This window comes from Theropithecus gelada, chromosome 11, assembly GCF_003255815.1.
Source record: "Theropithecus gelada isolate Dixy chromosome 11, Tgel_1.0, whole genome shotgun sequence".
Lineage (NCBI taxonomy): Eukaryota > Metazoa > Chordata > Mammalia > Primates > Cercopithecidae > Theropithecus > Theropithecus gelada.
This window is the reverse complement of record NC_037679.1, coordinates 31,526,535-31,544,552: the sequence shown is the minus strand read 5'-3', so window position 1 is coordinate 31,544,552 and position 18,018 is coordinate 31,526,535. Positions and strand designations below refer to the sequence as shown.

General features: G+C 36.7%; 1 protein-coding gene across 1 annotated transcript in view; it reads right to left on the bottom strand.

The window, feature by feature from the left end:
* TRHDE (thyrotropin releasing hormone degrading enzyme) overlaps positions 1 to 18,018 on the bottom strand; it is a 419,008-nt gene that overhangs the window by 216,188 nt on the left and 184,802 nt on the right. Inside the window, exon 4 of the mRNA XM_025402213.1 lies at positions 2,401 to 2,555. Coding sequence (XP_025257998.1) covers positions 2,401 to 2,555 — 155 coding nt within the window. The remainder of the gene's footprint in view (positions 1 to 2,400; positions 2,556 to 18,018) is intronic.

The following is an 18,018-nucleotide window of genomic DNA, read 5'->3' as shown; positions in this document are numbered from 1 at the left end:
ATTCTTTTCTCATTAAAAAGCAAAAAAATACATTATATGCCAGGAGCTAGCCTAAAGACAGGATTCAGTGAAGAAAAGTTATATAATGTTCCTCCTCATGCAGTTGACATTTTATTGTAGAGGCACGGGGGATGAGGGGAGGTAGACGATAAAAAAATAAATAAGCAAATGAACAACGCAATTTCAGATCCTAACAAAGTGCTACAGGAATGAGGGAGGAACTGCTTTACATTGTAAAACCAAAAACATTCTCTCTAAGCAGTGACATTTGAGCTCAGACTTCAATGATAAGGGAGAGCCAGTCATGAGAAAGGCTTGGGAAGGAGAATTTCAGGGACATGTAATTAACCCTTAATGTGAAGACTCTACGTGGGAATGAGCTATTTAAGAAACAGAAGAAAGACCTCTGCGGCTGGAACATAGTGGACCAGGAGGAGGAAAGTGTGAAAGAGTCCAGAAAGGCAGACAAATACCAGATCATGTGTGGCTTTAGCAGCCACATTAACAACCTTGGCTGACAGTTTCAATAGTAACAGTAAAGTATCTATTCTTCAACAGAATCTCTCATTGAAATACAAATCAAATCAGCTCTCAGTATGTTGAGGACCACAAAGTAAATGTTTAACCTTTTAATAACTTTTTAAATAAAAAAAATGCATGTTTCTCCTGTAACTTGAAATCCTATCTTCAGAATTGTGACTACAAATTGGTGGGCAGGAAAGATAACATAGAAATTAATTGGTTAATGACAATGGAAATTATTTCAAGTGTTTCTCCTAGCTTCTGGTTCATGACTCCATAGTAAGTGCCCTACAAATACTAAGCTATAACAAGAAAGTAACTTAGAATATGAAACAAATGAAATCCAGTTCTTCGAACAATTATACATTATCAGTGCACTTTCACTTCAACAGAACTATGTATCTAACTTGTCATTTATAGGAGCATTCAAAAAGCAAACTGCTTTTGTCTCAAATAATTACAAGATATTCAGTCAAAACCATCCTCTTTAGTACAGACTAGAAGCACCAGACATCTCTGCAAAGGATCCCCTTAAGCCTGGGGTGAGAAACACACCTCAGAGATCTGGTCAACAAGGCAGATACAAACATCTTACAGGTTCAGTGCAAAAAACTGACATTTAGGGGCCAGGCACGGTGGCTGATGTCTGTAATCCCAGCACTTTGGGAGGTTGAGGTGGGTGGATCACCTGAAGTCAAGAAGTTCAAGACCAGCCTGGCCAAGATGGTGAAACCCCATCCCTACTAAAAATATAAAAATTTAGCTGGGCATGGTGGTAGGCACCTGTAGTCCAGCTACTTGGGAAGCTGAGGCAGGAGAATCACTTGAACCTGGGAGGCGAAGATTGCAGTGAGCCAAGATTGCACCATTGCACTCCAACCTGGGTGGCAGAGTGAGACTCGGCCTCAAAAAAAAAAAAAAAAAAAAAGCTGACATTTATGTAAACAGTCCTCTGGCCCGCATCACTTCATCATTAAGACAGTATTCATTTATTAGCATTTAACAGTTTACCTTTTTTCACTGACAGTGTTTTTCACATCACTCTTTTCTTCGTTTTTTCAGCTTTTAAAAAGCTGTGGGGTTTATAATTTATTGAAATCACACTGTATCACAGTGAGATTTCTGGTGTTATAAGTTTAAAGCTATCCATAAATACTAGTAGCCAGGACAGGTATCACTTTCTGTTGGCATGGACATCTATTTTCAGTGACTTTTTCCCACTAAAATTAAGATTCAAATAAGCACTGCGAAGTCTCTCTAATGCCATCCATTCATTGTGAGAAAATGCATAAAATCAAAATGAAATTAATTTTATCTTAGCTTCACTACAAAGTTGGCTAATTTACATATGAATTTCTAAACATGCCAAGACAAAAAATATCAATCATTTGAGAACAAAGAGTCCACGGCTGAGTTAGTGAAAGACTTCCTAAGTGTCTATGTGGTGGGAAAAGGGGAATAACAAATTGATTTCAGCAAAAGCAGATTTTGACACGTACACAAAACTCAGCTGCATCTTGCAGCGATGCAATAAATCATTGCCATCACTGCACTTACCCTATATACACACTAATAATCACAAGAAAATACAGCAAGGTTGATAACTGACTAGATAGGGGCTCCAAAGAGGCTGCTGGGTGGCAGTGCCATCTCACTGCTCAACTAAATGGAATGACAGTTGCTTACTCAATACGATCAGGGTGTTTGTTTTTGTTATGATTGAAGAAAAATGACATATCTTCCAGAAAGAACTACACAGTGCTCCATATAAAATTAAAATTTATTTGGGAGGATAATAATTTAGCTCTTAATGTAGCTATTCAAAATCATTCTCAATAGCTTTTACATTATACTTACACCTGATTCTTTTTCTCATACCTGGTGACATATCTCATGAACAATGACCATGGTGACATCCAGCAAATAAGAAATAGATGAAACACTGGGATCCAGCAGTATTCTTTGTTCCACAAAAATACTTAGTCCCCAGTTCTCCATAGCAGCATACGGATGCTTAGGCACAGCTAAAAGATCTAGAAATAAAATAAAACAGTTCCAAAGGCTTTAACAAAGACACCAGATTCTGAATTTATGTGCTAAAAATGTCCAGAAATCCTAATTATAAGGGATACTTGATTTGACTTAGTGATTTTTTTTTTTTGGCAAATTAAACTACCTGCCATTTCTACATGACAGCAGAAATATAGGCTATCACTGCAAATGCTGGTCATATGCATTCATCACAGTTCATTTTCAAGCCCAGTGCTATAGGTAGCTGGAAGTATCAGTGCCATTATTGATGGGCCCATCCTAATAAATTTTATAAGTCAAGGAAACCAAATGCAGCAGGAACCTACAGAGGCAAAGGCGTTGTGCCTTCTAATGAAAATATATTTGACTCAATGCAGTAAATACTATATTCTTACATTTACCTCAGTATTGCATAAGAGAAAACATTTTATATCTGGTTTAAAATGTGGGGTTATTTTTCTAATTGCTTAAATTCTAGTGTATTTTTCCAGTTATATTAAAAGAAAGATGTTACATGTAAATATATCTTACAGAGAAAGCTTTGCTAGTGGATATAATGGAAAAAAAACTAAAAACTATTGAGGGGACCCACAGACTCTGGTCTGGCTCTGTCATCAACTGGCTATGCAACATCAGTAAATCACTTAACTTCTTAAGACCACAATTCCCTCACCTATGAAATAAGGTCATTAGCCTTAATTATCTCTAAAAAACCTTCTAGCTCCAAATATCTACAATTAGATGATTCTAAGATCTGTGCTTATTTTAAAAGGTCATAGAGGTATTATCAACTTCTGGTTATGGTGACACAAAGAGTTCATGCTTTGATGTACTCCCTTTGCTCCAGAGGCATAGTGATGATAAATAAAATATTAAAAGGGAAAACGAAAAAAACATCTCCAGGCTTAAAAATAAACCTCTCCCTGGACCAGAAATGGTACAGAAATGCAAAGTGGTGATTGCAAGTGAAGCCACAGGCCTGCTGGGCACTGGCTCCAGCATCAGGCAGTGGCGGCTGGGAATTGGCTCTGGCAGATCCTTCCAGAGCCAAAAGGACCTAAGCCACGCTACTACTTAATGCCAGGGATTGAGGTAGGGCACGCATGCTCATGAAAACAGGTTGAAAATAGCTGGCGCTCCTTGCTTCCTGGGAAAGTCAGTAAGTGGCAGGGTAGAAATTTGAACCCAACAGCCTGGTTCCAGCACCTGTGCTTTTAATCACAATGCCAAGCATAGTGTTTACAGTCTCTGACCCAGAAGTTCTACTTCTCTATATAACCCTGGGGTAACTCCCTACGATGCAACAGAAAATTGTATAAGAATGTTCACTATAGTATTGTTTGTACAGGTGAAAAGGGAAAATTAACTGCGTTTAAGCAAGGTAAAGGACAAAGAAACTGAGAAACAGGTATATAAAGGAATATTACACAGCAATCAAAACAATTGATCTTACCACTAGATTCTAACACTACATACATCAACATGGACAATCTGAGAAAGAGAATATCGAGGAAATAAGTGAAGAGTAAAATGACCCTATAATAACATCCACTATTTAAAAACAAGTAGAATAACACCGTGTGTTGTAAATGGATACTCATACACGAACACATGCACAGAGACAGTAATGGCAAGATGCACACACAAACACACATACAGCAATGATAAACATTAAAGTCATGATGGCTTAATGGAAGAAAGGAGGGGAAAAGGATGGAAGACAGTCACACAGTGAATTAAATAGTGATGCTTTTAATAAGAATATTTCACTGTTGGTGGTATGGGTGCTGATTATAATATTACTAATTCTTTTCCACATGCTTTAAATATTTTAAAATAAGAAAAAGAATAAAATAGTCAACAGTCTTATAATAAGGTTGATTTTTCTTTATTCCTGACTTTAAAAAATATCTTCTCAGCATTGGTTGTGGGTATTTGTTGTTGCTATTTCTGTTTGTTTGAGATGGAGTCTCGCTCTGTTGACCAGGCTGGAGTGCAGTGGTGTGATCTCAGCTCATTGTAACCTCTGCCTCCCAGGTTCAAGCAATCCTTCTGCCTCAGCCTCCCGAGTAGCTGGGATTACAGGCATGCGCCACCACGCCCAGCTAATTTTTGTATTTTTAGTAGAGACGGAGTTTCACCATATTGGCCAGACTGGTCTTGAACTCCCGACCTCATGATCCAACCACCTCAGCCTCCCAAAGTGCTGGGATTACAGGCCTGAGCCATCGCACCTGGTCGGTTGTGGTCTTAAGTCTGAAATGTATATTAAAGTAAGTCAAATATGACCCCATCTTCTGCTACATTTTAGACTAAGCATGAGGGCATAACAGCTATAACACGAAAAAAAGGGAAATATGAGGTAATAGTTGAAGAATTAAGAGTGCTGAGATAGAGAAAAAAACAAATCTGATTGGGGAGATTTTCAAAGAGATGGTACTTAAGTTGGACTTCAAAAGGTAAATAGGATATCAAAGGGCAGAAACAGGTAATCTGCACATTCACATATACCACAAATACTGGTTGAGCATCTCCTTTGCTCAATATAGACATGGTTTTGCCCTGTCCTGCAAGCTCCTTGCTCTCTGTCATCATGGTGCTTATATGCATATGTGAGTGTGTGCAGGAGGTCAATTAACCAGTAATAAATGAATGAGAAAATTAGTAAATGATAAATGCTACAAAGAAAATGTAACAGAGTAAGATATTGATTGATTGGTGGGGTAGGTGTGGTGTGGTCAAGGCAGCCCTCTCTAAGGTAGTCACATTTCATCTGAGATGTGAGTAATGGTAGAAGCTAGCTTGTTTGAAATCGGAAGTGCATTCTAAGAGAGGACAACAAATGCAAAGGCCCTAAGGTGAAAATGAGACAAGTATGCTAGACAAAGAAGGTTGATGTGGCTGAAATATAAAAAGAGAAGGAACACAGATCAGAGAACTGGTATGAATTGTAAGTTCATAAGCAATAGATATTCTTTTATATAAGATTTTACCTTAACACCTTGTCTAAATATGAACAAACCAGGTAACAGGACCACAGTGTGTCAACTTTGTCACCAGTAGATGGCAACAGTAGTAGCAGGTCTGGTGTCATTTACTTGTAGCAACATGTGACTAATGATCAAGCCTTCTGACCCAAGCCTGTGACAAAGTAGAGGCAATTCTGTAAGCTGTAGTCCTCCAGGAGCCAAGAGTAGTCGATCGTCAAGGCTAAGCAAGCATATCAAGCCACACATTGGGATTTGGATTGGCTCAAACAGCACAGGAAGAAGACTCGACACATATGAGCCAGATGCAGTCTAGGAGTTTGGAATAAAGAGGAAGCTAAACGAGCGTATCAAGCCACACATTGGGATTTGGACTGGCTCAAATAGCACAGGAAGAAGACTGTACACATATGAGCCAGATGCAGTCTAGGAGTTTGGAATAAAGAGGAAGGTAGACTTGGAGGCATTTGTTAGAAAGCAAAAGCCTGACTAACAGCATAAGGAGACATGGTGTGGAAACAACTGGAGGCTGGTGATAAAGATATCAGGCACTGGTGACCTAAGCAGGCAGCTGGTTACATATTGGAATTGAGAGGGTATGATGTTACAAAAGTCAGGCCTGGGTAACAAGATCACAGATCAACCAAACAAGGACTCTTCACCAAATGGAGCTAGAGTCAAATTAAAGTCATTAAAGAATAGAGTAAAACACAGATCAGTAGTAGAGGACGGCTTCTTATATATACACAGGTTTTATAATAAATATGAGGAACCATGATTATAGATGGCAGAGTAGGGAAAAAATAAAGAAAATATTGTATGCTACTAACCTTATAACAGTGTATTGAAGAAACTTAGATTTTGTTGAAGCAACTACAGAGAAGCATTTTTAATTGTGGCTCTGTTCTACGTCTTCACAACTTAAGGAATCTTATATGATAGGTTTATAATTTAAGAGCACCTACATCAAGTATATATCCACACAAACATTTGTACACAAATATTCATAAAAGCCTATTTCCAGTAGCTAAAAACTAGGAACAACTCAAATGTCCATCAATAGGTGAATAAATAAAGTATGGTATATCCACTCAACAAAATACTACTCAGCAATAAAGAGAAATGAACTATGGTTACAGTCCACAACATGATTGAATCCCAAAATAGTTATATGGAGTAAAAAAAGAAGAAAGCTCTATCTACTGTATGATTCATGCCACTTATGTAAAATTCCAGAAAATGCAAACTAATCTATAGTGTCAGAAAGCACATCAGAGGTTGCCTGGGGACAAAGATGGGAGGAGTTAGAAGATAGCGACGAGAAACTTTTGGGAGTGATGAATATGTTCATTATGGTGATAATTTCCTGTGTGTATACATGTGTTAAGGCACCAAATTGCATACTTTAAATATGGACAGTTTTCTTGTACATTACTGTACCTGAATGAAGCTATTAAAAAAAAAAAAGCAAATTCAGTAACAAAAATACTCTTTTGTTTATTTAAGGCAGATAACATTAATTCACAATGAATTATTTTAATTTTTGCAAAAGAAATTTGTTACGAGACCATACTCATTAAAATGTATACCCATAACTCTTTCATATGCCTTGAAAACAGAAGAAAATTCAAATGTTTCAGAATCTAATTTACTTGGAAAGTCAAAGAAAATGCTTGATAAAAGTAGGCATAGTAGTCTGCTTCCAATTAAATAGTATAGTACAAAAAACTATAGACAGATATGAAATAATTCATATAATACTAGTGAATGTGATAACATAAATTAACATAAAAATCTGACTTGCTTTACTTGTTTGCCTCCTACTCACCCTCAATGCACTATAATTTGCCTTCTATTCTTAACACTATCCTGAAACAGCTCTGAATAACTAAATTCACAAACTCTCATGGACACTTCTCAGAATTCATCTTTTTTTGGCATTGCTGAGAATTATCATATGGTAGGCTAGTGTCTATAATAACAGAATATCCATGTTTTTCCTCCACTTCTCAGATTAGCCTTTCTTCTTGTTTTGTTCCGTTTTATTTTTCATTTTCTTGCCACTCTCTGACTTTTGAAAATCAAAGTTTCCAGGATTTCCATCTGTGGCTTCTGTGTTGCTTTGTTTTACTAACTGCTATGATTTAAATGTGTCCTCTCTGAGATTCACACTGAAATGTAATCTCTATGGGTCTCTTCTGCCATCTGAAGACACAACATTCATCCCCTCTGGAGAATGTAGCAACAAAGAGTCATCTTGAAAGCAGAGAGTAGACCCTACCAGACAGCAAACTGGCCTGTGCCGTATCTTGGACTTCTCAGCCTCCAGGATTATAAGAAATAAATTTCTATTATTTGTAAATTACCCAGTCTCGGGTATTTGGTTATAGTAGCATAAATGTACTAAGACACTTACTCTGCTACTTATTTTCTTTGAGTGTTCTCATCCACTTTAACATCATCCATCACCACCCACATGCCCAGACTGCTCTCTTTGAGCACTAGATGAAAATATCTAAGCATCTTATAGTAGGCTGCTATTTGATAGGCCCCCAATGTGCTGTGCCTCCTTGTGTAAGCCTCTCCCCTTTTAATCTGGTGTAATAGTACATACTAAAGGAAAGTTAAGAAAGCCTTGCAGCTTTCTGTTTTGCCCTCTAGGGAAAGTCAGCCCTCATAAAATAAAATGGCCCATTGCCCTGAGAACATCATGCAGGGAGAAACCTCACAACTTTGCAAAAGGTCCAAAGAATCACTAAGTGAGGTCTGTTCAATAGTATATACTAACTGAAATCCAGTCTCCAGCATTAGTGAAAGTGTTGCCTTATTACCCTTCTGATGCATGACCTTGTAAGCTAGAAATGTACTCTAATATATTCCAGATTATTAAATAATCACTAACAAAAATGTGTACAATATCAGTTCTCTCCTGTCTGCCAGTCAGATTCTTATCTCACAGGTCATGATAGTCAGTCCAGAATAAGATGCTTTGCCCCTGCTTTGAGCTCCTCTAAGCCCTGGCTCCAGTGCGAAAGAGCCTGGTATCCTCCAGCTCAGATATTCTCCGCTACATGATCAAGCTCACACTCCGCACTCTAAGTGTGAGAAGAGTACAGGAGATGCTCTCTGATATGTGACCTCAGATAGTTATCAATTGTCTTACTTTCTCTCGTACTTTCCTTTTGCCTAAGCCATACTACCTACAGTACTGACTTTTCCTGGCAATATTTCTTCACCAGCCAATTTCTGCCTTCTAGTTGTCCACACTCAAACTTATCAGTTCATTCTAGATTTGTCATCCATTTATTTAGCTAATTTGAGATTCATAACAAAGTCTGTAATAAGATCAGAACCTGAATGCCCCAGACTTCAACCTTAATCCTGAGGGAAAAGGGATAGAAAGTCCTGGAAGACAAGAGTTTTAATGCTGAAGAAATAAATATCCCAGCAATTCAGGAGCATCACCTCAGCAGCCAATCCCTCCATGCCTAGGCAGAAAACAGACCTGCTGCTGAGCCCCTAGTGTAGTCAGGGCATGTGGCATCTTCCTGAAAAGCAGCACTGGTCTCTGATTGGATGTAAGATATTTTTGCTCAGAAAATCTAAAGTGCCATACATTCATATTAGAAGTTGTGGTTTCAGAACAGAATAAATTCTATACATTTGTTCTTTCTGGTTTTCCTTGTACATGTAATGTACTTCTTTGAATCAGGCATTCATTCATTCATTCAATAAAGTTTGCTGAGTCCTTATTCTGTTCGAGCAGAGAAGGAGACTAACAAAGATGCTGCTGTGTCCAAGCTCATGTTCCAGTTTTGAGGGGTTGGGGGATGCAAGTAGGGCAGGGGGCCAAATAATACACAAATAGACAAGTAGATAATATGAGACTGTAATTGGGACTATCATGAAAATTACACATAATATGTTAAAGAATAACAGAGTTGGAGGCAGAATACATTTGATCAAATGACCAGGAAAAGTTGACGAAAATTCGTATCTAAGCTGAAACATCAACCCAATCCAGGAAGACAGGGCAGTTTTAATCTTAATCGTTGCATTTGCAGTGCTAGCATAGTACCAAGCACATGGCTAATGTTCAAAAGGTAATTGCAAAATAAATGAATAGCAAGTGATGTGATGGCAAGTCATGGTAAATATAGCTTACAACTAGTTTTGCCTGCGATCCTAAGCCACACAGATGTATAACCACTGTCAACACCACCCAGGAAAGGGCCTTTGGTTCCACAGTTCTGGTCATGAATTCCACGGTTTCACTCTGCCACATAAAGAACTCTGTGGCTCTTCTAAATCCTCTCTACTCCTATGCAAAGTGTCACTTAGATGCATTCCCTTACGATTCACAGATGGGCTCTATGCATACTGATTCTTCCAACCCAAAACCATCTTGTGCTCAAATCTGCAGCCTTCTGACCTAACTCTTACCTCTGTGTCCCGCCCCACTTCACCCTTTGAATTTTACCTTCAATGTTATCACCAGACTATACTCTAGTAGCATCTCAATCACAATCCAAGTTATTTTTCCAGCTCTGCTCCTCAGATCTTATTGGTAGAAGGCAATGGACATAATGTTTAAAGCTGCAAGTTGTGGAATCCATACTGGGTTTGGGATCCAAACCCACATTGTTTAACCTCTCTCAGCTTTCACTTTCTTATTGATAACATAGGGATATTAACAGTACCTGCTTTGCAAGTTGCTGTGAAGATTAAATGAGTTATACCATGTAAAGAACTTAGTCCTACATAGTAAGCAAGATAAATGTTATCACTATTTGAGATCTTTCCAGTCCTTCCCCACTCTGGGGAATCGAATGCATCGTAAGCCTCAGGAAAGAGAGGAGGAGGAGTCTTATCTTCAAACAAAGATGAAGTTTAGGTTAATATGTTCCATTATAGATTTTAATTTTCAAATTAAAATTTTATCGTGTGATTTAAAACAACATAGATCCTACTTAAGAATGAGCCAAAAAACATTATAAGATATGCCAATATTATCATCCAGGGACATTAATTTTAAAGGCATAGGTTAAAAAAAAAAGTTTTATTTTGATTATACCATGACTGGCTGTTGCTCAAGACTGTCTATACACCTTAGTGTTTCAGAATAAAAAAATGGAACATCTTGCTCTGAAGATTAATATACAGGGCTAGTAAAAATATAAACTATATTTGAAATAGTAATAGTAATAAGACAAAATTTATAGAAGTAACCCATAACTAATATTTATAAAATGAGAACTACCATTCTTTTTCTTCCGTTCAAGGGTATATTCCCAAGATTTTTACTGATAAACCAGTTAGGTTCTGAATGACTCTTTTTCAGTTTGTTTGACAAAGAAGTTTAAACTTCGCTATCCTTAGATACATTTCTACCAAATTTAGGAGTCAGTCCTTCAAAGTTTTAAAGCAAAATACACTTTTCTCCTGATGGACTTTTATTTGGGCATCATTCATTTAAAACAGACTAGTTTCAGCTACACATTGTGGATTCTAACAGAACTTTCATCAGCACTACTTGTATTCAGAAGCTTAGCTTTCAAGTTCTCAAACTTCTAGCATTCTCCTGAATTAGCATTAGGCCATAATAGGCAGGCAGTGTTTTTGCTGATCCTCCTGCCACACATTCAAAAGATTTTTTTTTTCATTTCAGCAATCAATTTTCCTCGACATTTACTGATTACTGTCAATTGCAATGGAGGAACACTTTACACGTGTTGCTTGATTTCCTTTTTTCCCTGAAAAAGGCTTTCTATGCCAAAGGATATATCCCATATGCACAGGGAACATTTGTCAGTTTCTCGCCCCTTTAATTTTTAAAATTAGTGCCACTTTGATTTTCACCATCATATTTTTTTTGTTGTGCATCTAGTACTTTCAAAATCACAGTCTTTGCTTTAAGAAACATGATTAGGTATGAACACAGAAAAGACATTAAATGACCCCTTCTGCCCATCCACTGGTGATAGCCCAAGTTGACTAATACTTGTTATATAACAAAGATTTGCTGTTATCTCAGAGAATACAGGTTGAATGTAAGGTTCCTTCCTATTAAGGTTCCATTTACAGTGTATTTTCATTTATTCCAAAAACACTTGCTCATTACCTAATGCTGGCCAGACTGATCTAGGCTGGGTATATAAACATTGAACAATAAAGACATAGTCCCCTTAAATTTTCGTGGAGCTTAAAAACCAATGGGGGATACAAACAAGTTAAAAAGTATATATATTATAGACACACATGATGGCAATTACAATGTAGTGCATATGCTACAATGAGTGCACAGTATAATGGTTGCAGCATAGAGCAGGGATTAAGAACATGAACTCGATTCTGCTACTTAATGGGGCACGTAACTGATCCTCTCTACCCATCATTTTCCTCACCTGTAAAATGAAGATGACTATAATTGCAACTATTTTGCAGGATTACTGTGAGGACTATTGTTGAAACACAATTCTCAAGGGTCTCTCACATTTCTGTATATCTTATGAACACAGGCACTGACTGCTTTTTATTCCACACTTTCTTTTTAAGGATGGTTTTGTATAGCAAAAACAGAGATAGTAGGCTCTCCAGAGCAAAAAGGTGGCATACATATTATCACTTTTTAAAGAACCACATTCCCTAGGGTCAGGTATAGAATCCACTGTATGTGCAGGTATCAGCTGGACCTATGTGTGTCACTCTTGGGAATTAGGGCTCTCGGAACTGGTACAAAAAATATGATACCAGCAGGACACAGTGGCTCATACATGTAATCCCAGCACACTGAGAAGCCAAGGAAACAGGATCACTTGATCCCAGGAGTTCAAGACGAGTCTGGGCAACATAGTCAGACACTGTTCCTACTAAAATAACAAATTAGCTGGGCATGGTGGTGCACGCCTGTAGTCCTAGCTACTTTGGAGGCTGAGGTTGGAGGATTGCTTGAACCCAGGAGGTCGAGGCTGCAGTGAGCTATAATGTTGTCATTGGACTCCAGCCTCGGCAACAGAGTGAGACCCTGCCTCTAAAAGAATAAAAAATGCTTATCTCTGGCTACTGCTGTAGCTAGAATAATAATGTCTTTTATTTCTAGTCCAAGAGTTTCATGACTTCTGCCAGCATTCATGAAACAGTGGCGGTCTGACTAGTTGATATTACAAGTAGGATAAGGTAAAACCTTAGACTCCTCACAGTTCTTGACAACTATACAAATTAATATAGGTAGCGTGCTTAGAACAGTACCTAGCAATTGTTAAGTTCTCAATAACTGTTAGTTATTGTGGATAAAAGATGTCCAGGTCCTCATTCCTGGAACCAGTGACTATATTACGTTACTTGGCAAAGGGGAATTAAGGTTGCAAACAGAACTAAGGTTGCTAATCAGCAGAAATTAAGATAGGAAGAATATCCCGGATTATACAGGTGGACCCAATATCATCACAAGTGTCTTGAAAAGTGAAAGCAGGAGATGGGAAGAAAGTCAGTGTCAGATTGATGAAATGTTAGAAAGACTCTACCAGGCATTCTGCTTTGAAGACAGAAGTGGACCATGAGCTGAGGAATGCAGTCTCTAAAAGCTGGAATAGTTCCAAAAATGTAGAAGATTTTCCCCTAAAGTCTCCAGTGAGAGTAGTGTCAGACTTTCAGCCTTCATAATTGTAAGATAATAAATTTGTGTTGTGTTAAGCCACTAATTAGGTGCTAATTTATTATCGCATCAATAGGAAATGAAGTTAACCATTATCATCATCATTACCTTTATTATTATTACCATTACTCTGTAAAAGAAGTCTCTAATATTGACAGAAAAATGAGAAAAGGCTTCCTTAGAGAATGCCAATTATGGGATCTGCTGAGTGAACAGTGGGTAGCCAGAGGGGAAATATATTTCAGGTTAAGGAAGTAGCATAGGCAAAGAAGAGACAATACAGTACTTTCCGTAATCAAAAAAACCGGATCAATATGACTGAAGCATATACTGACAAATCCTGCTTTGGACATGCTGAGTTTGAGTTACCCCTAGAACATCCAAATAGAGATATCTACTAAGAGGCTGAATGTAGAAGTCTGATGCATTGGGGAGAGGCTGGGGTGGGGGAAAAGATTTAAGAAGTCATCAGCACATAGATGAGAGGAGCCCATGACCAATGCTGAGTAGAGAAGAGGGCTAAGACAGATGTCTGAGGAGCACTAAGATTTAAGAGAGAGGCAGAGGACGAAGGCAACTGGGGTAGGGCCCACAAAGTATACTGACAAGATGCTGTCATGAAAGGGGGAAAGAAAATCAGGGAAGTGTGACATCGCATCATTCAAGAGTAGTGATCCATCCACAGGGGAGGGAGGACTTGACAGTGTCTATGACTATCTTAGGTATATTTATAATACACAGGCAATATATAATCAAGTAGTTGAATTTTAATTAACAATTTCAAAGAATACTAGTTTCTCATTCAATATTGTTTTCAGCAGATTTCCCAAATAAATTGTAAAATATTTTACACAGATCTAACACCAAATCTAATCCCATATATTAGCACCATCACCTGAAGGGAGGAAAAAACAGTGCTGTTAGGGGTTCTCATAATTAGCTCTTTAATGAGTGTCAGTTGCTGAGCGGGCCCATCCCACAGCATGGAACTCAGGACTCTCTCCTGTTTTCAAAGTCTGAGGTAGGTGGAAATCAATTTAGCGGTTTGAATAGCTCTTTGACACTCTTTAATTGACAGATTCACATTTCCAGTAGAAGGGAGTAGGAAAACAATACTATTTATAAATGAGCATTCTTACACTCTTGAAATTTGCAGTTGTCAGTAAAATGTATTTCCAAATTCTTATGTACTTTAGACAGTGTGAGTACAAAGTGGTTACCTCTGAAAGAAATTATTTGTGTAGGCTTGGTAAAGTGAAAACAAAGATGTATTGTGCCTTAAGGCCAGTTCCTCTTAGCATAAGCTGTACTAGTAGTTCACACAACATTCAATAAAAAACACAAACATATAATCCAAAGGAACCAAATGTTCGGTTCTTAGTCTAAAACTGTACAGCATTAATTTCAAACAAAATCAAATACTTGTTGAAGCCCCTGAGGGAAAAACAAAACAAAACAAAACAAAACACTGATACCCAAAGTTTGCTTAATTTTTTAAAAATCACTTATTGCAGTGATAGTATTACCTAATATTAACTGGCATCTAAACAATGAATGGATTATCAGAGAGCTAGTTGTATAAACAGGAGATACTGAAATTCACTGTGAATTTTATAGGTTCCTAGGAACAACTGAGAGTGCTTGGCGTAATGAGGGCAGAGAAAAGAGAAGAACAGATCATTTAAAAACAGCACAATTATACAAATGGAAAATATGATGACATGGTGTTACTTTACTACATTTTAACACTAAGATGAAGCTAATTTGCCTTTAGGGGAACTAAAAATAGAACCTTATCAATTTAGTCCTTGGCCTGCATAGTACTGAAAGACTTTATCTTTTTCATATCCAAACCTATAGACTTTCCATTTGAAATACCATCACGTCATTCAATGTCATGAAGAAAAATGAATGCCATGTCCCATTCAGGTTGAATTATGTATCAGCTGGGAGGCATTGATCAAAATATGAGCCATGTCTTTCATTACTGAAGGTACCTAATGCTTTGTTATAAATATCTTCTGAGAGTATAAAGAAACTGGCTTTTCCAAATTTTTTCACAGAAGAATTTCTGAGAGCTTCTATTCAATGATTTTTTTCAAGACCCATTACTAGTGTTCCAAATATTCCCTAGTTCAATTTACATTAGATCAAGAAATGAAATACAGAAAGAACTAATAATGAGGCAGAGATTGAACTGAACCCTTTACCTCTCCAAGCTCCAGTATCTAATGTGAATCACCAAATTATATTCCTAAATTGTATTTTATAAGGAGGAAAACACTTTGTGCCCATAACGGGAAAATGCTGAGAAAAGATTTTTTTTTTTGTACTCATCATAAAAATGTTTCTCCTAATGTAAATACTCAGGGAATTGACATAATAGAAAATTGCCAGGAGCCATTTTCCTAACACCACAGTTAATAGAGCATGAGGGTTCTTTAGCTCAAAACGACATGTAACTGATCACTACACTTGCAACAGGAGACTACCATGAAGAAAATGATAACACCCACCTCATTACTTGTTTTTTCTTGTCCTCCAAATATACTATGCAAATCCTTTATTTGTATACTTGGCATCTATTTGAATAGTCATTAAAATGAAAGCCAGGACTCTAATATAAACATAACATGAAGTGCTATATTAAAATGCAGAGGTCCAAGAGTGCAAAAGCATCTGCTCATGTTTTGCAGTAGCATTTGGAATATTTCAGTCCTGGATGGGGATGGAACCCTTACAGCCTGGCCACCTTTCCCCGCTTCTAGCCTGGACAGGGAATACCCCAAAATGAATGTGATGAAAGCTAACAAACTCAAGGAACATATGTCCAACTCTCTGAGTCTCTGTGTGTGTGTGTGTGGGGGGGGTATAATTACATATTATATTTATATAATATTTCTATTATATCATATATAAATATTATATAAATATTATATAATATTTCTATTATATAAATATACTGAGTATATATGAGTGTATATACTGCATAATAATATTACATATATACACATCAGAATTCAGAATATATGTGTGTGAGTATATACATATATGTATAGGAGATACACATGTAAGATTAAGATTAGCCAAATTTTGGTACATTAGTTGAATTTTATGAGTCTATGATTCTAAATTCATACTGAAAGTAGACTCCTCTGTATCTAGTCCTATATAACTCCAGGCAGACGGAAAGATTAAAACCAAGCTATACTTGTAGGTTCTGTCCCAATGGGTCCAATTTAATAATAACAGCAAATAGTACTTTTTAAAAATTATTTGTAAAGTCTCCAAATTATAAATACAATACCTCTAACTTTTATTTCTGACACTTCTAACATCTCAGACTGTTTTAAACCTGACATACTGATCTCTACCACCCTAAAGGGGTCTAATAAATTGTTGACTACTAGGTAAGTTTTCATATTTAATGTAATTGCCATCCCCAGCACTTCCATTTGTTACTGGAAACATAAATCCATCCATTAAAGATTCTGCACTTAATTACAAGTAAGTATAATGATATTTCAGGAAAAAACATTTCTACAGAAGATATAACATTATAAAACACATTAAATAACCAAAAGTTATAAATTTACCTTTACAAAAAAAACTTTCAAAATTTTCAGCCTTGACTTATAAAATTATTTTTAAAGTTTACAACTACTAAACACTTGTATAAAGTATGCAGATTTTTGCACCAAATAACCAGTTGGTTATTATTATATTACAAAGATATGCCGCATTTTCAGATCACATATAACATTTTTTTTAATGGCAAAGAGTACCTGAGAAAGTTTTTACAAAATTTTCTACGCTGATCATCTATTGATAAGATTTAGCACTTGGAAATATCAGAAATATTAAGCCTGAGAACATCAAAGTCATTAAGTTTCTAAATTTGAGATCACCATTGACTCTGAGACTTTATTAAACAGTCATCTCTCCCTTCTTCCTTCCAAACTTTCTTATCCTATATTACTGAGTCTTAGACTAAAGGTGTAAAATACTGTGTTCAATGAATCATAAAGCGTTCTTGATGTTCTGGGAAGCCTAAGATCCATGAAGAGAAATGGCAGGAGGTAAGTTAGGATGGAAACAAATAAATCTTGAAGGATATTGTATAGCTTTATGGGTTTTTACTTAAATAGTGCAGGACCATGAACAATTTGTGTTTAAGGAGAAAACTATCACACTCTAGCCTTGTTACTCCAAGGTGTGGTTCATGAATCAGCAGCATTGGCATCACCTGAGAATTTGTTAGAGCTGAAGAATCTCAGAACCTGCTCCAGACTAACTGAATGAGAATATGCATTTTAACAAGATGCTCAGACTACTTATATTTACATTAAAGTTTGAGAATCACAGACTTAGAGTAAGTCTTCCATGATGGGGTCCTTTCCTGTGAGGTTGCTTAAGACTATCCATGAAGATTGGAGAGTAAAATACAATGTTTATTTATATTTATTTTTGCCTGGTACAATAAGAAATAGATTAAGCTTTTTTCAGTATTCAACATAAGATATTCTCTTTTGTTTATGTAGCAAGGTCCATGAATAGGTTTTAGTGGTTCTATAGATGTCATAATAGCACTGCCTTTCTCATTCATTCACTTTCAAGGGAAAAGGGCACGTGACAGCACCTGAGCACCAACTTAAATCAATTTATAAATTATATTTTCTAGTTTAAACAATCTTCACAAAATAAATAGATAGCTTAAAAAGATTCCTGAAAAAAATATTATATTGGCATTAACATTTATAAATGTTTAGATCCCTCAACCATTATACTCCATTTTATCCCATTTTCATTATAAGTTAAAAACAA